At 35.7% G+C, this 24,156-nt stretch overlaps 1 protein-coding gene across 1 annotated transcript; it reads right to left on the reverse strand.

Moving 5' to 3' along the window:
* Positions 1–1,751: 1,751 nt before the first annotated feature.
* On the reverse strand, positions 1,752–19,405 carry LOC135220706 (glutamate receptor ionotropic, kainate 1-like). The gene is made up of 11 exons (XM_064258117.1): positions 19,298–19,405; positions 18,760–18,863; positions 15,790–15,880; positions 12,490–12,648; positions 10,727–10,818; positions 10,013–10,167; positions 8,924–9,138; positions 7,272–7,445; positions 6,529–6,635; positions 3,758–3,918; positions 1,752–1,980 (listed from the first exon to the last, which is right to left on the reverse strand). The coding sequence occupies exons 1-11, from the start codon at positions 19,355–19,357 to the stop codon at positions 1,850–1,852; spliced, it is 1,449 nt and encodes a 482-aa protein (XP_064114187.1). The 5' UTR covers positions 19,358–19,405; the 3' UTR covers positions 1,752–1,849.
* Positions 19,406–24,156: the final 4,751 nt, after the last annotated feature.

Raw genomic sequence — 24,156 nt, forward strand, 5'->3', positions numbered from 1 at the left:
AGAAAATTATGTTGTTCCATATTAGCATAATAAACTCGGAGGAGAAAAGATTACTTAAAGAGATAATAGAAGATCAACCAAAAGCCCCATATGGACTGTGCTGGATGAAAAGCTTAGTAAGTATATATAACTAATAAATATGGCACAGAAGCAAATAGAATGCGAGATTACGTCAAAAAGACATTGAAAAGGAAATACGTAAAGATAAAGATTAAGCAAGATATTGAATAGACCTTGGAAGAGAAGAGGAAAGAAATGAAGAAGTTGAGGCTCATAGAAAACCTCGGGGAAAATGAGTACATCAGGGAACTGGAAAAAAAAAGATGCATGCATGATCATGAAAGCCGAGCTGAATACGTTGGACTTGAAAGCTAACGTCAGGTGTACCTAAATACAAGACGAGGCTTGTGATACCTGCAGAGTGGAGGAGGCAAACACCGAACATTTATTCAGTTCAGAGACCCTGATATCCCCTAACAGAAAACTGGGTGAATGTAAAACACTAGCCCTGAAAATAAAGAATTTGTTAACCAGGGAAGCGCTGGTTGTCAAAGCCAATAACATAGCACTACCTCGGTCGAAAAAAAAATGACAGGAGGAGGCTTAAAAAGTATACATTTATTGACAATATTTGGTAATAATCAGTTTAGAAACGTCTTTAACTTTTGGTGGTTTTTGTTGCAGAAAAGGTGATGATTAAGGATTAAAATAAACAATTTGATGTACTATTGAATAACGTAAAGCTCAAGGCGTTTAAAATGTAAAAAAGGGGAATTCCAGTGGAAATAATGCAATAAGCAGTAAGATGGGATAAAACTGTATCAAGTTAAAAATAAAAGGTCTGCACCTCACGCGAATGGTATAGTGTGCCCGTAACTGTGTTTGTGAAGCGAGCGCTGATGAACCTGGAACCGACCACCTAATTCTGTTTAGTAGAAACCTCGTGCAACTCCAACTCGTATCGTCCTAACAAAGTTGACTTATTAGTTGATGAAGTACAACCCAGAACCGTATGAGGATTAAGCTTTCTTAATTATGCAGGATTTGCTAAAAGAATACTGGACGATACGAGTAGGTTAAAATCGATCCGAATAAATTCATAAGAAGTACGTCAGGATTCACGTAAAAGATGGGCAATTTCTCTGAAGAAATCGCATAGGGTTTCGGTTTTATCAGTCCTACGCGCTTATATTAAAGGAACTTTGTCAAGTTCTTTTACTCCACTCTGGCTAAATATTCACTTTGTAAAAATGGTGTTCTCGTGCTGATATTTATAGCCTGTGGTAAGTATAAATATTTTTCCTGATTTAAACAGTTTACACGATGCTACATAAACTTTTGACTGGAAAATCTTTTTCCTTTACTCAGGTCTTTTACCACTTGCTCGAGACTTTCTAAAAGTATGTGTATAAAATAGGCAAACAAGAATAAACACAAAAGAGTCTCTCTCTCTCTCTCTCTCTCTCTGTTATCGAAAAATCTCCCTTCCACTTGCAAATTCAGTCAACATTGCCTTTGTAGCTACTGCCGTAGAATGTAGGATGGTAGAAATGATCGTAAAATCTGAGTAATTGAGTCCATCTAACAAGAAATGGAAGTCTCTTGTTATCTAATTTTGATGGGTTGCCTGTTTCTTCAGTGAAATATATATGTACCATGAGGACAGTAAAGAGAGTGCTGTGCTTGTATAGTAATTTTTTTATTAGAATTTCCAGAGGTTCCGAACAGCATGTTTCATGTGTTATTTCACCAGAATGTCAAGTGAAGGAAAAAAGCCCGAGCATTCATGACATCTTCAGCCCCGTCTCTTCGATTTGCCAGCAGTGGATATATTAACAGGAGAAAGTGTTCATTTCTTTTGGTCAGTCGTTCTGCTCCCGCCTCGAATTCGGCAGAAACTTGGTGAGAAAGTTGTTTGCTTTCCTTGCTTGAATCCCACAATTAGCTCAGCCAGGAAAGAAACAAAAACAGCCAAGATACCTGCAACAAACGATCATTTAAAGTAGCGTAAATATGTTTACTACATTCATTTGACCAAGATTAGTCACATTCTACAAACCCCCTCTTATTCTACCTTTATAGTATCTACCTTTATAGTATTCTGTACCCACTGTATGTTATCAATGTGAATCATTTCTCGCTTTTGTAGACATTATTTTTTAAAGCTATATTCAGCATTTTCCATCAAAAATATTCAAATGATGACCTTAGAGCCTTCCGGAGACACTGAATCGTTTATAGATTGGGGAGACTACATTGATCATAAAACGCTGTCCATCATAGAGGAGATTCAGCTGACGTTTCATTACCGTGTGATTTCCTTGATCATTAATCTTTTTTTTTTTCCGGTGTATTTTCTGTTGCTTTATTTCTAACCTCATTCTCAATTTCTGTTTGTGAATCTCCTGTAAAATTAAGAATGATTGTTTTCCAGTCCTTTTTATTTCTTTGCAGTTTCTCATGCATCCACGGTAATTTATTTCATGATGCTGCCATTTACCAGCTCAGATAAATGAATAAATGCATATGTATAAACGCAGGTGCACACACATAATATATATATATATATATATATATATATATATATATATATATATATATATATATATATATTTGTGTGTGTGTGTTGTAGGCGATCGCCTTGGTGGCAATGACTTCTTTGATACTGACATTGTAAGTGAAATCGATGGAACCAAACCCCGAGTGTGTTTCCTTATCCAGCATTTTGAAGAAAGACCGAAAGTAGAAGTGAAGAAAACATGAAAAAGTCAGTATCATAGCAGTCAGTGTTATAAAGACGATCGCCTTCGGCGAAAATTGACAAAGAAAAGCTCTGCCCAAAACACACACACACACACACGCACATACACACACGCATTTCTCTTTTAGTGTTCAGATTTCTCCTTTATATAGGCTGGCTCCACACGGCAGTCAGAAAAGTATTAGAAAATTTGAAACGAGGAATACAACGCAAAGCTTTGCGTCCTTAGTAATTGTTGGGTGCCTTCTGATCCATACTTTTGTTAGCAGTTAGTGGAGAGGTAACTTATATTCCTCTGACGAAAGTTACATGAAATAATTAAAGTTGTATAGCAGGTCAAGTTACGAAGATCTGCCGCGTGATTTGGTTGAGTCAGAGCAGGGTCTTTAAAACAGATTAAATTTCGCAAGTTTTCTCAAGGTCATTGAGTCGGTTTAATTTAACCTCGAGCAACATTGCATCTCTCTCGATCAAGAGAGCTTGCTAACCAGATCATTCTTGGTCCAACTTTTTTGCCCTTTTATGGTGAGGCGGACTCCAGAGTTCATGACGAAAAAAGGTCTAAGAGCTCAGTTTGGTTATTCCCACCATTGTTGGGTTGAATGTTTCTTTAAGAAAAATCTACAATCGTTCATATTTAACCCTTTTTTCTGTTTGGGATCAGTGCTTTCCTTCATATTTTGAGAATGATTCCAAAATGCTTGTTTATATAATTTTTACCTATGTTTTGTTAACTGGAGATAAAATAATTCTTTTTAGAGTTTTCTGAAAAAGAAGAGCTGAATATAACGCACAATAATCATAACGATTAAACCCATTATAAAACATACCTGGTATACTGAATCATTTTTGTCCATTTATTATGATCAGATATTACATATGTTGATATGGCTAGACCTGATTTTGCACTGAAAACCCAAACACTCGAAATGAGTACTAAATAGACTAGTGACAGAAAAATGAAGTAACAGGAATGCATGATTCGCTATAGCCTACCTCCAGCATATACCAGAAAGACTCCATAGAAGTCATCGAGATCCAAAGGACGCAGTTCAGAATCAACGTTTGATCCCGGCGGTTTGAGGCATTCGGTCGCATTGCGAAGTTCTCGTCTGTAAATGTAGTCGAGGATTCCCGCTTCACGAAGGCTCACAATTCTGCGCGAGTAATTTGATAAAATTGGGTAAGGTCTACGTTTTTCTCAGTTGGATGTTTCCAACAAGTTTATCATCATTAAATCAGTTGAAAAAATTGGGTAAGTACTATGTTTCTCTAAGGTGGATGTTTACAAGTTTATCATAGAAAAATCATTAAAGAATTTGAGTAAGGTCTATGTTTTTCTAAGGTGAATGTTTACAACAAGTTTATAATCAATAAATCATTAAAAAATTTTGAGTAAGATTTATGTTTTTCTAAGATGGATGTTTGCAATAAGTTTATCATCAAAAAATCATTAAAAATTTGAGTAAGGTCTATGTTTTTCTAAGGTGAATGTTTACAACAAGGTTATAATCAATAAATCATTAAAAAAAATTTTGAGTAAGGTCTATGTTTTTCTAAGGTGGATTTTGCAATAAGTTTATCATCTTTAAATCATTAAAAAAATGGGGTAAGGTCTGTTTTTCTAAGGTGATCGTTTACAACAAGTTCATCATCATTAAATCATTTTAAAAAGTGGGTAAGGTCAACGCTTTTGTAAGATAGATGTTTGCAACAAGTTTATCATCATTAAATCAAGATCCGCTTTTCTTTGTCAAAAAAAGTCGGAAGATATGTAAGACAGGAAAAGTAAAGGTTCTCTCCATGTTTCCCATCTCTGAATAGCTTAAGACAAACAATTGGTTTGTTAGATGCGATTATAAACAAGTGTTCTTTATAACACAAGACCTTGTGTTGATTTCCTTTTGGAGTTAGAGAACATACGCTTTAAAGAATAGAGAAAATTTGTCGTAAGAAAATAAACATTTTCCTAAACAAATATAACGCAATAAAAATTCAAAGAATATTGTAGGAAATAATACATAGCCCTTTTTAATAAGTTTGGCGATCATTTTCATTTTGAACCACCTGCTTATTTGTAAATATTTTCAACAAAGAAATCTTGTTGAAAAAGAAATTAAAAGTGTTCAGTTTTGCTGACCGGATAAGAAGAAAGTTTGTGGTGTAACGAATATTACTGGCATCATAAAGAAAAAGGAAAATATCAACAAAAGTGTGTGAACTGTCTTGGAACATCTGTCCATCATGAAATACAAAATCAAGTAACTTACTTTTGGCCTTGCGAATAATGTCTGCGAGAGCTAAAGTAAACATTAAGCTTTATACTGAAGACGTAATTTTTCCGTGCAGAGAATAGACTTCACATGTAGTATTTATCCTATAGGTAGAATGCCGAGACAAAAGAGAGGCAACTTAAAATTTAAAATTTCTCGTTGTTCGTCAGTAAGGAAAATGAATCAGTACTGATTTCATGTGTGTATATACAGCAAATCCAAGATAGATGAGGCAATCATTCTTAAATTTCATAGAGATTAGAGTGTGAAAGCAAAGTAAGGCAGAAGAGATCTCTGTTTTGTTCTATATTCGTTTAGTCTTTATTCGTAATGAGTTCCATGATGGGTAGACTAGTTAAGTGAAGTATATCTTTATTTTACCAGACCACTGAACTGATGAACAGCATTCCTAGGGCTGGCCCGAAGAATTAGATATTTTTACGTGGCTAGGAACCAATTGGTTGCTTAGCAATGGGACCTACAACTTATTGTGGGATCCGAACCACATTATATCGAAAAATGAATTTCTATCACCAGAAATAAATTTCTCTGGTTCCGCGTTGGCCGAGCCGAGAATCGAACGATTGGTAGGCTAGGAAGGGCAAGAGTTTAGCCACTGCAAGGGCGAATTTCTTCAATCACTGTCATCTAATTGGGTTCACTCGTTCTTGGAAAATTCGCCCTTAGGTAAAACCAGGACCTCTTCCTTCATTCGTTGGCAGAGATAAATCTATCAGCATTAGCATTGTCGTATATATTTTAATTATCAACGTACTAAAGCAAACTCTAGTATTAGCAACAAAGTTTTATTTTTGTTCAACACCTTCGTATCACCTCCGGCGGCGGACAAATTCCGTCATCATCGAAGATAACGATCTTTAGTTCAAACCGAACCAAACAGAAAAACGCCTGACTCTCCAAAGCGAAAAGTGCTGTCGGGTTCCTGATGGTATTCTAGGTGATATACCAGATTGAAATATTTACTATATAAGTTGTTTACGACAGCACTGACTTGCTACAAAGTTGGGATGTTGGCAAGGAATGCTTCTTAAACGAAATTCACCCCACACCTTCTTCCATTTTACTTTCCAACCTCTTCTCACAATGGTTTTACAGTGCAACTGCTTTGAGGTTTTCCTCCTTTTACACTTTTCAAACTCTTCTCTCAATTTTTCTTTCAGCTTTGAACGATTTCATAGGTACCAACGCTTGGCCTTCCGGCCTAACTTTTATATTCTATCTATCTATTGCAAGAAATAAAAACAAAAATTAAAGGAATCTTCTTGCTCTTAGGGCCCCAGCAGAGTACTTTAACCTACCCTTGGTGCTGAAGTTCACATATCTCGCTCTTTCTCTCAGGTTGCTAGACTATAATTTGTAAAACTTATTTACCACATTTGTTAGTAGATTTACGGTTAACAATACTATCCAGCAGCGTTGCTATAGCAGGAGAAAGCAAAAATCTGTTTTAATCAAAATCAGAAAACGACTTACATAGGGTTTAGTCTGTCTGTCCACGGTGATCCCTTTGGCAAGAAGAGGCAAAGAATCGATGTCTTGAAATATCTCTCAGCCATGGCATAGCTCAGGCACCGACCGTGCTAAGGAGGAAAGTATAATCAGAGATCTGCTCTATTTTCAGTCTTACGCGTGGCACTGAGGATATGCAATGCCACTTATTTATTTGTTTATTTATTTTCAATGCCTAAGAAACAAAATTTGGTGATCAATCATGAATCACATCTATTTCTAAGATCTGTTGAATGACTGCGTTGGATTTCACATATCCACCTGAGGTTTGTAACAAAATACGCTGTTGGTTCATACATATGAGATAGTGGTGCCTAATCATTCAACATCAAAAAGTTCTCTTTTTCCTAAGCTTTGTTTAAGCATGGCCATTTTAAGCAATGTATATAGTACATATAGATAGATGGGGAACCATAAAAAAAATGTCCATTGGGTACTGAAGCTCTCCTGTTCATGAGAAACCGCGTATTCAGTCGTTTAGCGGAAATGAGAATGAAGACTATTGATTCCGAAAGCAATCTCGAAATAGACTGATGCATTGGTGAGAGTTTATATTTTGAGAGAAACTGGCTGTTTGGTAGCACTCGATACTGACTAATAAGATGAATATATAAAGAGATAGTAAAAAATTCTAATCAAATGACAAATAAATGAGAAGTCAACCAATTACACGTTAATAAAATGTTTTGTAACATCAATAAGATTACCAGTGAAAATATGTAGTGGAATGTTTGTTCTACTACTGACAGAGGAGACGTGACGACCATTTCCCCTAGATTCATGGCCCTCATTGACCTCTGCAGCCAGTTCAGTCCTTTCGGGGGCTCAGGGTACACGAACTGCTTGGCCAGGCGACCCATGGTAGTGTTACCGGGGGAATTCTGAAAAGGATACAGTGCCAAATTGGTGTCTAAACAAAAAAAGTGCTGCTTTCATGGAGTGACTAATTCATTCACAGACGACACTGGTAACTGGTCATCTGGTTATTCGGCAGCTCAAGGAGAAGGAAGCCAAATATAGTATTTGTTGAAGAGGAAGGAAACAAGGGAAAAAGTGAAATTCTGTAACTGACCACTTAGTGGACTACTGATTCCGACGAGTTATCTGTTAATATTAAAAAAAAAAAAAATGCGTGTCAAGCGCAGATCATAAAAACGAGATTCTTCATAAGCCACCATCAACGAAAATAGTTTTTTACATATATGTTTTTAGTTAGCTCGCTTTTTTGTCTTGTAACTCAAGTTTTAACCTCTTCCCTTCGACCATGGGACTTGAAATTTAGCATGGTTGCTAATTCCTGGTGAAAATGCAACCTTACATGATCATTAGGTCAGCAGTGGCCCCTAGTGACCCTAAGGCGACTTCTCCCAGTATCTCAGGATTTGTATGAAGTGAATAGCTCTTCGGATTTTTCAAACCTTCTTTGGCTAGACAGGACTAAAAAAAATATGTTTTAGTATGAAATAGAAAATATTTTTTTAAATTAAAAAAATGTCTCAAAAATGATTTTCTACTTTTTAATGCATTTTAATAAAAGCATGATTAATATTTTTTTTTTTTTTTTTTTTTTTTTTTTTAGAAAAACGAGATTCTGCTCTGTGAAAGATTATGGTAGTCCTGTGACGAAGCAAAGACCACATCGTAGAAAAATTCGGGAACAGGATTCTAGTTTAGTAATGGAACTGGGGTGACGAGGTGCTTGCAGATATAACAGGATGCGTTTTTAGGACCTAGTCTTTATCTGCATAGGCACTTTATTTTCAAGACACTAGCCATTATTTCGCAACCATTTTGGGACTTTTTCTGTTGGTAGTATTCAATGAATATTCCTCTAAGCCTAATCTGAACACGTCAAGATTTGCTTGACAACTAACTCCTACTACATATAATCATATCATCAGGAAAATATTTGAAGGAAAAAAATCTAATCTGACTGTCCTTTCCTTCTATTCACATTCAAAAGCTAAGAGTGTGACATAAAAATACTTTCTCTCCCTCAGTGGAGAGCATATTTCCCAGTGCCTAATTTCGCATGATGAATACATATATTTTCAACTACAGTTCATTGCGCAGAAAACGCTTATTTTAGCGCTTTTCCCCATTTAAATTTGTTTTTTTTTTATTCTAAATCATCACTGTCATTATTAAGTGACGTAACAAGACCGCCTTGTCAAAAGAGTTGGCGCCCTGACGCACAAGACTGCAAATTTCCTTCGACTTCGAAGCGATCGAGAGAATTTCCCTTTTCCTAAAATGTCGAAGAAGAAAATGAAGGTGGCTTCCAATCGTCGTGTTTGCTCTCTCACAAAAACACGAAGACTGACACCACATCAAAACCTGCACTAAGCACCACACTAACCAAAGCCGTGATCTGCAGCTTGCCGTCCACGGGCGTCCAGACGGGGAGGCGGGAGCTGACCAACTCCTCGATGTTGTTGAACGGGAGATAGACCTTGGGCAAGATGAGCATCGCCTTCAGGTTGGAACGGTAGACTGTAGACAATATCATGGACGCCAGCAGCCAAAGCCCGCTGAAGATTCGAACAGCTTCGCCAGGTGATATCTTTGGTAATGCTGGTACAGAAATATTGAGTGTGAGACTTTATTGCTTTCATAATTTGGCTGCACTGTCAATGGGATATCGACGAAGGGGAATTCGAAGGGAAAAAACATAAAGTTAAATGTTTCTTACAAATATTCGATGAGAGTTGCAAGATACTATTGTATTGCACTTAGAGTGCGATGAAAAATTCTGTAGCAATTTATTTGCTCTTGTATAAATCCATCTTTATGAGTATGAACAAACTGCATATTTTCGTTCTGTTCAGAAACAACTGGAGCAAGCAAAATAACAGAAATAAGGTACTACAGAAAAAGAAGCTAAATGTGTAGTCACCGATTGGTATTTATTTTACACTGTCAAGCGTTGAATTTGGGAAACGCGCTACATAGAAACGGAATTATGGGTAAAGATGAAAAACAGAAGCCTGAGGCGCTCTTTTGCAAAGTTTCAGATGCAGCATAGTTGCAACATGCTGCAATATTCAGCAACTATATGGCAGAAAAAATAGAGTTGTCAAATATAAATAAAACAGGTATTCCTATGGTTTTTAGTGCGTACCATAATATTTACAAGACCGGATATTGACATGACACCTGACCATCAATGACCTTTCCGAGTCATTTTTCATTCTTAAAGTTATCGTAACGTCCCCTACTTTTTAATGCGCACTCTGGTTGCTGCTGTTTATTTTTTCCATTGACTTCATCGTTAGTTGAAGGAAAAATATTCCTAAAATCAAAAAATGCAAATAAAAAAAATGAGCAAAAGTAAATCCCCAAATCAGAACTTTTAGGAATATGTGAAATATGATCTTTACTGCTAAAACAATTTGCACTTCTTTAAAAAAAAAATTATTTATTTATTTATTTATTTATTTTAACTCACTTTGTCCGAGCAGAGACGAGACCGTCCAGTTGACGGCATCATAGAGAATAGCTGAGAAATTCTCCCTCCCGCCGTTCCTCCCCCGGGCGTTCACGGCTGAAGCAGTTCGACCGCCTTCATCGTCGTCGACATCGCCACGATCGGAAGAGTCAGACCTGACAATGATGAGCAAATCGTATTCATGCAACCAATTCGCTGAGTTACAATCAATACAATTTTAGTTGAAGGTAAATATTGACTTATGATATCACTGTAACGTATGTTGAATGCTGAGCAGTCAATCCTTACAGCTTTAATAATATCAGCTAGGGATATTTTTCGTCATCTCAAAAAAAAACAAGAAAAAAGATAAAGAAATAATAAAAGGCAATCCTGTAATAATGTTCCACCAGTTCTGTGTGCTTATCTCGGAGTCTGTCTATGTAATACATTTATAGTCCGATATTCGGGTAAGATGTACAGTATCAAATAATCTAAATGTATCATATTTTTTCTAGGAGCCTGATTTTTCCAAGTATGGTCACAGTAAATGTTAACGCAAGGTAAATGATCAAATATTCGTCAAATTAACTTTCGAATTCAAAAGGTATATCGAGTCGTAGGCCTTTGGTCAAATGGAAATTCAACTCTTTTGGATGAAAATGAAAAGGGACTGATCACGAATCAAGGCAGGAGAGAAGAACATTCTTATACAAAGAGAAAAGGAGCTCTTACCCTCCGTGGTAGATGATCCTTTCGCTGACCAGCCTGATGAAGACCGCCGTCAGCAGAACCACAATCGACGAGAGAAGGACTCCCACCCACGACTGTGAACAGCAGAATTTCGCTTTTAGAATCGAATTGCAGCTCACGTAGATCAGTTGTAGATAGCAGGTAATGACCCTGTTTTTATGTTTAGTTTTAGGGAATTTTTTTTTGCTTCCAAAGAAATAAAATTCAGCTCTCACTCTAAAAGGTCAGATAAAACACGTATTTTTAAAAAAATTTGTCAATCAGATAAAAACAGCCTTAAAATTAGTTTAGGTCATGTCTCGTATATATACGTGAGTACATATACATACAGCTATACTTACATACACACACACATATATATATATGTATATATATATATATAATATATATAATATATATATAATATATATATATAGTATATATATATATATATATATATAGAGAGAGAGAGAGAGAGAGAGAGAAGAGAGAGAGAGAGAGAGAGAGAGAGAGAGATTATTACTTCCTCTCTTGTACCATCCTTGATATACACATATATATATATATATATATTATATATATATATATATATATATATATATATATATATATAGATAGAAGATAGATAGAGGAGGAGAGAGAGAGAGATTACTTCCTCTCTTGTACCATCTTTGATATTATATATATATATATATATATATATATATATATATATATATAATTTTATAAATATATATATATCTATATATATTTTTATTACATATATATATATATATAAAATATAATATATATAGAGAGAGATAGAGAGAGAGAGAGAAGAGGAGATGCGAGAGACGGGACGTAGTGAAGAGCGAGAGAGAGAGAGAGAGAGAGAGAGAGAGAGATATTACCTCCTCTCTTGTACCATCCTTAATATGAATGCATCAAGGATAATTCCTTTGATCAATGAACGCAGTCGTACCAATCTCTTTATTCTCTTTAATTACTACAAGCACTGTTTTGGTCGCTGCTTCATTAAGCCTTGTAACATCTGACTAGTAACACCTTCAATATTGCCAAGAATTACACGGTTCAGTAATATCATCATACCAGCTACGTCCCTCGTTGTTGGCACTAAGTCAGGTAGTACTGTTTCTATGACATGTCGCGAAGAGAGAAACTTTTGTTTTGAAATCATGACCAGTTAAAATGTTGGCAAACTGTTCATTTGCAGCCGAGACCAAAACATGCGTTGTTCAAGGTAAATATTTTGCTTTATTGCCTAACGTTACCTTAGAGTTTAAAGTTTTCAATACAGAAAATGAAACGCATTGTTTCCTTTGATGTGCAAATTGGGACCCGTTCTTGTCAGCTGATCAAAAGCACTATACAAATGAGGCATGCATGAGAATTCACTGGCAAGCTTCTTTGCCAACAAAACCGCTAGATCTTGACGAGTGAGAAAACAAAACTGTTTTCGAAAAGGTCCAGACCATTCTTTAGGCCTTGGTTTCAGCTATTCAACGTGAAAGGGTTGAATAGTATCAGTATCTGCATGGAGCCTTCAATAACCTTAATGCTAATAGTTTTACAAGTCTAATCTTAGTTGTGGGATTATCCTATGATTTTAACTTGTGAGTCAGAATTACTTTTTGAAAGCTCCCTCCCGCAATCCCCTCTGCTGCTCCAAGATACTGAAAATCTACATGGGACTGAACGAACTTCCCTTTCATATCTTAAGCCCACAATCTGATTTCGCCCAGTTGGGAATGCTCGAATTCCTGTACCTTCAGCGTGAAGGGTTTCACAAAGCCTGCAATATCCGGCTGAATCCCCGGCCTCTTGTACACAGCTGACCATTCATCTATGTACAGGAACTCACTCATGTCGACCGCCTCGGCTCTCTCGGCGGTGACGCCAAGGGCTTGTCCTGTGAAGTCTATTTTCTGAAAAAATAAACATTGAGTTGTAGAGACTTGAAATAAGAAAAATAGAAAACTTGATCACTTAATGAGATATAGAATAGAATAGAACACAACATAGAATTTAGGCCAAAGGTCATACAGCGCTGAAAGGGAAATTGACTAAAAAGGCTTGAGAGGAGGTACAGTAAAAGGAACGAAAGGGGTTTCAGGAAGACGCCGAAGGGGCGCTGCAAAGAACCCTAAGTAATGCCTACAGTGCATCGCATGAGGTGCACTGACGGCACTAACCCCGTGCGGGATGATGAGGAATAGAGGTTTGGTTTGGTTTTAGAATGAGGATCTTCTGAGGCTTGTGTTTTCAACGACTAATTTTGCGTCATTCCATTTTTTCCAAAATATCCTGAGGAGTTTAGATTAATTTCTAATGTCTGATGGAATCACAGTGGAAATATAGGCAGCTTTCTGCACAAGAATAAAACTTTCGGCCGTGTGTGAGATTTTCCTATTAGTAAATATTTGGTTAAATACAAGAAGTGCTACTTTTATAAGGAGGCTAAAATGAAGGTAAGAAGCGCCCAACTGGTAACAGATATTAAGAAGCTAAAATGAAAAATAGTATAACTGTGCCAAGACATAATAGTTTACAAATAATTTAGGCAGATGGTGGAAGTAGAATAATGACGTTGCTGCTTCTAAAATCACTGGAGAATGTATGACTGCTTGCCAGTTGTTCGTAGCAACGGTTGAAATATCTACAGAACAATAAATAATAGATTTGAATTATAGTAAAGTTACGCCTAACTGTAGTAGAAAAAAATATATCTCTTTACAAATGGTAAAATTAGGGTGGGTTGTATGATACAGAGTTAGCATGTGGGACTAGTAGTTAAGTAGAACATTATTAAATAAAGGATGAGAGTGGCAAGGAAATGACTGCTTTTTAACAGATGACGTAGCTTTATTAAAATTGAATTCCTATTTAAAAGGGGAAGCAATGAAACAAGAGGTAAAAAAACGGTTCGAAACATTGCCATTCAAGACTCATGAAACCACAGAAAGTAAAATGTATCCATAACTCCATAAAGGGTGGAAAGTTTTTAAGATAACTTTCAACACACCACTACAGAAAGAAATATGCTCTCTGCTGTAAATGTTATCATAGGAAATGAGACACATTTGTCCCTAATGGTGAAACTGGGATGAAGAATAGAACATCTCTTTAACAGACGGTAGAGTAAATGTTACCTGTGTGGCAGATGGTAATATGATAAAAAGTTTGGCATCTTTTCAGAAGTTGTTAGATGAATGGCAAGAAATAAGTTGCTGACATACCAGATAAAAAAATGAAAGTAAAAAATATGTACGTTATTCTTCTATCCAAGGACCTCAGCAGGATGTCTACGGTACATTGAAGGATATTTGAGGGATCACTGTTTTTACATGAAAACAGTGACGAAGATCTTAATTGGAATTAAGTACCACACAAAACAAGTGACATATTACAAAATGATTTAAAATTTTTACCTTCGATTTCTATTTTCATTAAGAAACTTTTTATGAATACCTAACAGTTTAGGATATCAGTTTAACGATTAGAGAAGCATGAAATGAATTAAGAACATTGAATGTGAACTTTAACATCTTTTGAAACAAGATGCCCTTTGAAGGAAATGGTGCCTGGTGGGGAGCGAGAGGCAGACCGAAGGAGCGAGGGTGGATGGATGGATGGGTGGATGTAGTTAGAGAAGATCTGAGAGAAAAATGATTGTCAGAGGACGATGTGTTTGACGAAAGCTGTCAGAAAAATCGACCCCACATAGAAGTGGGAAAATATGCGGAGAAAGAAGAAGACAATGATGTGAACAGAATGAAGAGCAAATACGTTGATACTAAACTTACTCTCTATATTTGCCTTTAAAACAACAGCCCGAACTATTCTGGAAGTAAAACAAAATCCTATATCTATTTCGTATTAGTTTGACAGTCATTGGAAATGAGAACTGATTAACGCTAAAATATTTTGCTAGTATATTTCTAATATGCCTCGACTGGATAATATCACGAATGTTGCTTGTCTAAAAAATAGCAATATAATTAAATGCAATTCCAGACTAAAATTCAAACTACTAAGTACAGAGAGAAAGAAGTATTGATATATGCTCTGTTATACCAGTAACTAGACGGGTCATGACTGTTAAGAGAGAGCAACCAAAGAACACAATTTCCCTTTCAAATCCTGTGCTGTTCTTGACGGGTAACGATAAAGACCTTGTCTTCAGATGAGCAAACATGAAGTCGCTTTTTGCGTCTCTTAATTACCGAGAAGAAAAGACGGCTGAGCGTGCATTCATTTCAACAAGAAAGATAGTTAAAACGAGACTTAACGAGATCAGTTCTAATAAATATAAAATCGTCCAACTTTTCCCCTCAAGTTGGTTGCCATAATAATTTAATAATTATGTTTCATTTTAGCAGACCAAATTCCGTTTTTTTACTAATTCCAATGCAAATTATTAGTTAGAATAAAACATTTGTACGGTTAAAGCTTCTTGTGATTAAAAAACGACTGTAAAATGATAAAGTTATGTATAAACTATTGTGTTCGGTGATCATTATATTTGTTTATCCTCGCTAATTCTTATTGTACTCATAGTTTCCTTGAATTAAAATGGGTGTTGTGGCTTCGAAACTATTGAAACTATACTTTGTAACTTTGTCTGTTGACACAACGTTACAGAGAGTGAAGTTTATTTTAATTAGCCTCTCATCTCCCTGAATCTTGTTTAAATAAGACCAGAGGGGTTTTTAAATGTCTTTGCACACCAGGGCAATTTATTCATTAGAGGATGTTATTCAAAGATACACTCAGAAAACCCATAAGAACTAATTATATTCCCCTTGAAAAGTCTTCAGCTTTGAAATACTGGTCTTGACTGCAAGGGCCGTTTTACTGGGCGGTAGGAGGCAGTGGCTTAGGAATGCACTTTGTTAATCTGTGAGTCAATTTCAATCCTCGAATTGAAATCCATGATGCTCTTCTGTTTCCCCTGTCTTTTTGTAAAGCGCGTCCTTCAACTATTTTACTGAATAATGATAGAATTTCGAAAACTTATATTCTAAAATACAGATCCATCCGTGACGAACAGAGTGATCACCTCCTACCTTCTTTATGACCATCCCGATGAGTCCTGTCCAAGTTCCGTTGGGTAATTTCCCTCCAACGTTGATCTCTCGCGGGGCCACCAAGTTGTAACTGGTTAAAGCAGGAAGATTGACTTTTTAAAACCTAGATGCTATGTAGAAACACACACACACATGATATATATAGACATTGTGTATTTATATATACACTGACATACCAGAGCGACTTTTTTGCAACTGCTATATTTTAGTTTTGAAACAGGGAAGATCATTTTTTCGTACTGGCTGCTGGCCATTGTGAGGTAAAAATGTCAACCTTCCACGGAATAATAAGTATTCTTCTTTTGAACGTATGATTGGCTTTACTTCTACACAGGTATACTAGGTCTTCCCTCCGTTTACTTTGTAGCCTTGTATATATATATATATATATATATATATATATATATATACATACAATATATATATATATATATATATATATATATATATATATATATATCTATATACATATATATCTATATATATATATATATATATATATATATATATATATATATGATGTATGAACTGATGATTGGCTTTACTTCTACAGGTGTACTAGGTCTTCCCTCCGTTTACTTTGTAGCCTTGTTATATATATATATATATATATATATATATATATATATATATATATATATATATATATATATATACATATATATATATATATATATATATATATATATATATATATCATATATATACATACATACACACACACATAGTATATATATATATATATATATATATATATATATATATATGTATATATATATATATGTATATATATATATGTATATATATATATATATATATATATATATATATATATATATATATATATATATATAATTAAGGGTAATTGCAATTACCATACATTTGCCAAGAAAAGAAATATTTTTATGCATGAATTTTTCCTTCTTTCTTACCCAACTGAAATTTTTCTTTAAGTAAAAGCATGGAAAATGCCTGTTGGGTTGTATTAACTGTGATTATTTTGCACGTGTGCGAGTAATTGAGCATACGAGAAAAAAACCATATGGTTATTATGTACAATTATTTTGCATTTTCTTCATTTTATCTAAAAGCAGACTAAGACGTTTTGACTGAGTTCAGCGAACTTTTTTCTTTTTCATTTTTTGCGTCTCTAATTACAGAAATGTGTTGTTTAAAAAAGTATCTATATTTCTAAAGAAGATAATTTTCCGTGTGTTTTATCTACTGAAATAAATACCGATAACGAATAGAAGCATTGCTTTTTTATTGATTTCTAACGGAATTGATTACATTCCTTAAGGACCTAAAAACGTGTGCAGGAAAAATATTTATATGTAACAGCATATCGGGATTCAATCTACGCATGCACATGGTTACTGTACGCTGAATTTCTCTGTATAGAATAATAATGAAAAAAACAAAAGGTAGGTTTTCCATCGTCTCACACGGGTCAAGTTAGGCAAATGACCATTTCATCAGCAGTCAGATTTCAAAAAAGGGGAATACTTGAAATTTCCTCTTTTTAAAACTGTTCATGACTAATCCTCATGCAGAATCTAGGCGTCAATCGAGCTTTTTTTTGTTTTTCCTAGAAAATCGAAGCTTAAATCTCGATAATCCGTCATATCTCTTTCCTGAAGTGTGCATTTTCCCATACATATTTTAGTTTTCTCCTTGTTTACTGACACTTATCCAGTACTTTTATGTGAATGATTGCAAGCTTTTTAACAAGATTGTCTATTATTTTACTTCATTTTGCCAACATCCAGTGACTATATCTATTCTTTCAGACAAACAAGCACACATACACACACACACTCTCTCTCACACAAACACAAACACATATCTGCAGCATATACTCGGTCAAATTCAAATTCTATATTCATTCTTTTAGAAAAACAACCACATATACACACTCTCTCACAAACACAAACGCATACACACATCTGTAGTGCATACTCTATCAAATTCAAATTCTATACCTAGAATCTAATTCAGTCCACCCCACTAAATACAACAGTCATCAGTAGACTTCTCTTGGTTGTTAGTTATTTCCAATCTAAAGTGAATTCGATATTAAATGGCATTTGTGCCCATTCGAGGGTTCGAGTCTCCCTGATGACGAATCGATTAGTACTCCTAAATTCCCCTTCGGGTTTAGTTATTCCAAGATTGAGTGAATTTGGTGTTAACCCATCGCATGATGCATTCTCAAGGCTGAGACTGAGTAAAATAATAAACAATTTAAAAAGTATATATAAAAAACTCAATGACACCATGAAAACACAGGACACCTACCCATATTGGTGGTAATATTTAGACTTAAAAAAAGAGGTATATATAAGTGAGAAGGAAATACTTAAACATTAGGCAACAATGAACAACCACGCTGATGAAGATTGGTTGTTAAGTGTCGAAACGAATAGTGAAACCATTATAAACTCAAAAATGCTTATTTCCTCCTCACTTTGTACTTTCCCTCAAATTTAAAAATCATTGATAACTCTATGCGTTTTGCATATCTTTACGTGGTTTCTTATACTGGAATTGGTCAGGACTGGACAGTTTACCCCCAGGTCTGTAGCTCACCCCGTGATGAAAATAAATTCGAACACCGTTCAAATAAAAATCTGCATCATATAATATATATATATATATATATATATATATATATATATATTATATATGTAATATTTTCGCAAACATTACTCTGGGAATGTCGTTTAATATCAAATTCATTACATACATACATGCATTCATACCTACATACATACACACACGACATTTAGACGGATTTTTATGGAATAGCAAAATATTTGGGTAATCAGAATCTCGCCGTCTACGTACGTCTGTTGAAAACCTTTTGAAACAAAAGAATCAAGACATTGACAAATAACTTGACAATAGAAAAGTCCAAGACAGAGGATGATCATAGATGCCACAACTCACCAGAAACCCAGACGCTCCACAAAGATGTCCAGGACCTGCAGCATCGTTCCAGTGATTCTGGGTTTAGTTGGGTCTCGAGTCTCGGCCACTATGTACGGCAGCCACTGTAAAGACAAAATAAAAACGAAAAAGTGGAGAGGAAACGTCTTCTCTAAAAAGTATTGATAGCTCTGTCATATAAGAAATTTGTATATTTTGCAAGAGAAGAGCAATTGTATCATACCACTCGAAAAAATGTATGATGATGAGCACACTTGGCTACATTTATGGACTAAATCTGTCTTCTTGAAATTGAAACATTATCGTAAATATGGCAACCACAGCTCAACTTTGTCAGGACAGCTTGTATATAATTGCATTTATAACTGTGAGAAACGGTCATGAATATCAAAAGTGAGAGATAGAGGGAGAAAAGTAAATTCATGCATGGATTCATCACTAAGAAAGTCCCGTTGCTTATTAACCAGACTAAGGCACTCGAAGCCAGATGACCTGAGGATGACTATTGCTCCCCTGAAATGTGGCTTCGGACACTCACCGTCATGACTCCTAAGCTGAGGCATTTGGAAGTAGTGTTCGCCACAACCGACGACATCATTTTGAAGGACGGCGATCCCTTGCCAGCGGTGCGGAGCCTTCGGAAGCAAACAGTCTGTTGGTAGGTAAGAGAGGATCCTTGATTTTCCATGTGGATAAATGAACAAATAAATGAATGCAACGAAGCGAAAGAAAAACTATATGATAAAGGGTACAGAGGGACGGTGTTAACCTTCATATACCAAAAATGCATTGCATTGCGGTTTGATTTGAATTGCTGCTGCTTCACTAATTAGGTCACTGCGGAGTCAGTAACAGATTTTAGTACAGTGGTTCCCAAACTGGGGGAAATTTCCCCCCGGGGGAAAATTTTAAGCTACCAGGGGGGAAATAATTACACTACCTACTAACTAAAAAAAATCACCCTTCTCACTAATTTAATTCTAAAGTAGAAGAGCAAACAAAAGTCCTTCTATTTGTTACTAAACGCTCTCTATGGCTATGCGGTTAGTTGTTACCGCTCTCTATCCTCTTTACTCTGTAACTATATGTTTATCAGTATATTGTGCATTTGAAAAATAAATTATTAAATAGCCACAGTGTGTTTGAACTACTCTTTCCCTCATACACATAAAGGGGGAAGGATGGTTGAACTGAGTGCAGAGGGAAATGACAGAAAAAAGTTTGGGAACCACTGCGTTCAGTAACTCAATAGCTATCACATATGTAATGATCAGCGTTATTTTGAGCTTCTCTTTAAATGAAACTGCCTATACTCAACAGGAATCAGGACGTACAAAGAAGACCTGGTCGGGCGGTGCACCTGCTTCCAGAGCCTTACCCTGAAGAAATCACCTCCACCGGCTCGAGACCTCAGCGAGGCAACTGCGCCAAGGAAAGGGTTTCATTCTCTCGTCCAATCAGAGTACAGCTCCGCCCACTTTGTAGCACGTAATCGTAGTGGCATTTACCCTTTCCGACATACATACATTATATATGTATATAAATATACATACATACACACACACATATATATGTGTGTGTATAATCTGTCTTTCTGTCTTTTATGTCTATGTCTATCCTATTTGACGTTACTTTTCGACAATAGTACGTAACCATGTTGAGTTGCTGAAGATACCACAGCCCGATAATAGTTACATTCTTAACTGCGTTCTTATAAGCGTTGCTTATTTTTGGTATTGAAGCTCAGATCCAAACCCATCACGAAAAATCAAAACTGTAAAAATGAAATTAGCTCTCTTTCCCCGAGAGAAAACAGCATCCTCTAATTTGTCTCCTAACTTTTTAGCATATCAGTTTCTTCGTCTGAGAGAGAGAGAGAGAGAGAGAGAGAGAGAGAGAGAGAGAGAAATCTTTCTTACTCATCAACGATGGTTTAACTGAGATCAGTTACCTAGTTGAAACGAAGCTCAGTCCAGGATTATCAATGGAATCGGCAATTTGCCACCGATGTTTGGAACTTCCAGTATCTCTGCGTGTTTAAATGGTACTGAAGTCGAATACCTTGTCTGAAGAACTGCTCACCTTCCACAGTACGATAAGGGAATAAATCGTTTATTAGAAGAGAAGCAATATAGTTTCAGAAACACACGGTGAATTAGAGACTTGACTAACATTGAAGATATAAGCAGACAGCCCTATATGTATGTATATATAATATATATATATATATATATATATATATATATATATATATGTGTGTGTGTGTGTGTGTGTGTGTGTGTGTGTGTGTGTGTATGTGTGTGTGTGTATCAAATCATAAGTTGACTAAGGGCATTTTCATTCACTTCTTATCTTTATTCAGAAAGGAAGACTGAATGACAGGAGAGAAAACAGAAGAAGACAGTTAGCTAAGAAACAGTTGGATCGAATAGTTTTGAATATTCGACTGGAGGGGCCAGCTGTTTAATGAGCAACGAAGGACTCCAGAATGGGTAGTTTGTGAGGGTTTTGCGTTGGCCCTATGACGCAAAAATCGTCTCTGTCGATACGGGTTTTGCAAAACTTTTGCATTGATTCTCGTCGTGGAATAAGTTTTCCCACAGGAAGCAGGCTCTCTATCCCAGAGCATTCGAGTATCAAGAATCATGCAAAAGTTTGCAAAACCCGTATCGACGGAGACGAGTTTTGCATCATAGGGCAAACACAAAACCCTCACTAACTACCCATTCTAGAGTCGTTGCTCATTAAACAGCCGGTCCCCCAGTTGAATACCCAAACTTCTTCGATTCAACTGTTACTTAGCTAACTGTCTTCTGTATTCTTTCGTCATTCGGCCTTCCTTTTCTCTAAACGAAGGTTGGTCGGAGGTCTTAACTTTTGAATATGTTTTTTTTTTTTTTTTTTTTTTGTAATTGTAAATATGAGCCTTTTTACTGTTTTGTGATTTTTAGCATTTTTAAGATTGTTTTATAATTTTATTTTTATTGACAGATTCCCAGAATATGTAATAAATGTAATATTACGAAACGTTGGGAACAAAGATAAGAAATGTCCTATTTCCTTAGTCAAACGTGTATAGTATAATATATATATATATATATATATATATATATATATATATATATATATATATATATATATATATTTGTGTGCGTGCGTGTGTGTGTTTGTTTATTTGTTCTCTTCTCACAATTCATCTTGAGTTGCATAAGTAGCACTTTGCCGGTCTCTTGTCCCTCGCTCGCAACACTTTTCCAATATGGTCTCTTTTCATAACTTAATTATTCCTTCTCTCCGAATAACCAAACAATCTGGAAACAAACGAATACATATTTTCACTTATATTAATATTCTGAGCTTCATTGATCTTCCCCACACTTCTTAGGCTTCCAGTTTCTTATTCCAAGCGCTCAAAGCAAACAATTCACACATTACTTTCTTGAGAGAAAGTTGGCTCGCAAGTCTCTATATGTATTCAAAAATTAGTGTCTGATGACAAGACTCTTCTAATTTCTCTAACGTCTCACATCTTTCCAGCTATAGAGATATTGAATAGCCATGCAGGCATATCACACCATTGTTTGAAAGCTAGTCACTCTCCCTTCCACAAAATTTGACAACTGCTTCTCTTTCATCAGAAAAACTTTGAATCACTCTCAAGAGAATGGCTTTTCCCCAATAAATCCTCAACACCTTCGTCCACATTGTAGCTATGTAAGTTCTATCATAAGTTGTATCTTGATTCATTTACACCAAATGCATCTTTGGTCTTTACTTTTAAATCCCTCACACAAGTACTACGTTGATCAAGCACCCATCCTCCTCCGTGTAAGCCCACACTCCCTTCTCTTTATCAGCCTATGTGCCATTTTACTTTCTCAACCAAATTTCTATCGCACATCTTGCCCAGTATGCTAAGTATGTTACGTCACAATTAATCCTTATTCCTCTCTATTACCTTTATTATACTATCAAACAACAATTATTCCTCTCAAAACCGAGCGTCCTCGATCAAACATTCTCTCCTTTCAACAGCATTTCACTTCAAATTCCGCCAAGTTATTCATTCCTTACATCAACTATAACCACTTCTATAAGCATTCTGAAATTTATATTAACTCCATCCACTCTTGTATACTACATAAAAATTATTTTTTTTAATCTTCCTGAGCTCTCGAGCCACATTAATATTTCTTTCAGCCCAATATCCCAGAATTATCAAGTCAATGACCCCGCTGAACTTAGACCTGTGCTCAAAATTGACTGGAATCAAGACTGATTAGTAAAACCTGGAGCTAAAGTTATAGAAAAAATAAAAAATGTAAACATGATATGTCACCATTCCTTATTATGATTATGTCGTAGACTCCGGAGTTATTTTGTATTGGCATTAGACGCAATCAATTATTCAAGTAAATGATGATAATGTAAATGGAAAATTAATATGAATGTCACATAAAGTCTAATACCACAAAATATGTCAGAGCTTTTATAAGATAGAGGGAAATAACTTTTCATGTATTTTGTAGATGGACCCATATCATCGGTATGACGTGAAAGGGAAGTGCGATATAGAAGGGTTGCAAAGCGATTGAATTTCACTGTTTAAGATAACTCATTCTTAATCATTCCTCATTATCAGAGTTATATTTTCTGTACAAGTTATGATTTATCTCAGGTAAACTTTGTGGAGACACGTCGCCTGTATGATTTGCTTTGATTGTGGGTCAGTTATTTTACGTCTGGTAGGAAGGTGTTTCAGAATATGTTATGACAGAGTAAGGCCTGCATGGTTATGTAAGTAACGCTCAACATTTGAAAAACGAGTAATGTCATGATAAGAAAAATGAAGGCATAGGAATAGAAAAACATGAAGGGGAAGCACTACGAACTATCCACGCACGATGTAAATTTCAAGAACGAATTCAGGGTTCAGATTTTATTGCAAAGAAATAGTCAGGTTTTTTGGTGAAGAGATTTCGCCAATGATTCACAGAGCTCATAATTCAGCATCTCACATCACTGTTAATTACTCTAACTGCTCACTGGCATTCTACAATGGTTTGTCTGTGTGATAATCAAGGGTAGATTGGTAAGCGACTGATTGGCAGACTACAAAATATCACTTCTCTTCGATTCCCATCGACCGATACCAAAACTTTGCGATGCGTTGCTCAGTCTCTCGAGCATGACGCTTCGAACTCTGATTTCTAACAAAGTGCCTTCGAATGCCATTTGTTTTGTGTATTACTGTCTATGCTTAATCCCCATTTTGTTACAGGAAGCATCAACTGTTTCCTGGACTACGTGAAACTGTTTTTGCGCGCTAAATAGTGGAAAGCGCATCCACACTTCACTGAGACAATTATGGATGTGGAGACTTGTGTGGTAATTTAT

The sequence above is a fragment of the Macrobrachium nipponense genome, chromosome 20 (genome assembly GCF_015104395.2).
Source record: "Macrobrachium nipponense isolate FS-2020 chromosome 20, ASM1510439v2, whole genome shotgun sequence".
Taxonomy (NCBI): Eukaryota; Metazoa; Arthropoda; class Malacostraca; order Decapoda; family Palaemonidae; genus Macrobrachium; species Macrobrachium nipponense.

Bases quoted from the DNA above. Each gene is read 5' to 3' on its own strand.
- LOC135220706 (XM_064258117.1), bottom strand. From the start codon at position 19,357: ATGATGTCGTCGGTTGTGGCGAACACTACTTCCAAATGCCTCAGCTTA. The intron at 12,649-15,789 runs GTAGGAGGTGAT...TTATTTTTTCAG, and splicing joins TCGGGATGGTCATAAAGAAG to AAAATAGACTTCACAGGACA. The intron at 7,446-8,923 runs GTTAGTGTGGTG...TATCCTTTTCAG, and splicing joins AGCTGCAGATCACGGCTTTG to AATTCCCCCGGTAACACTAC.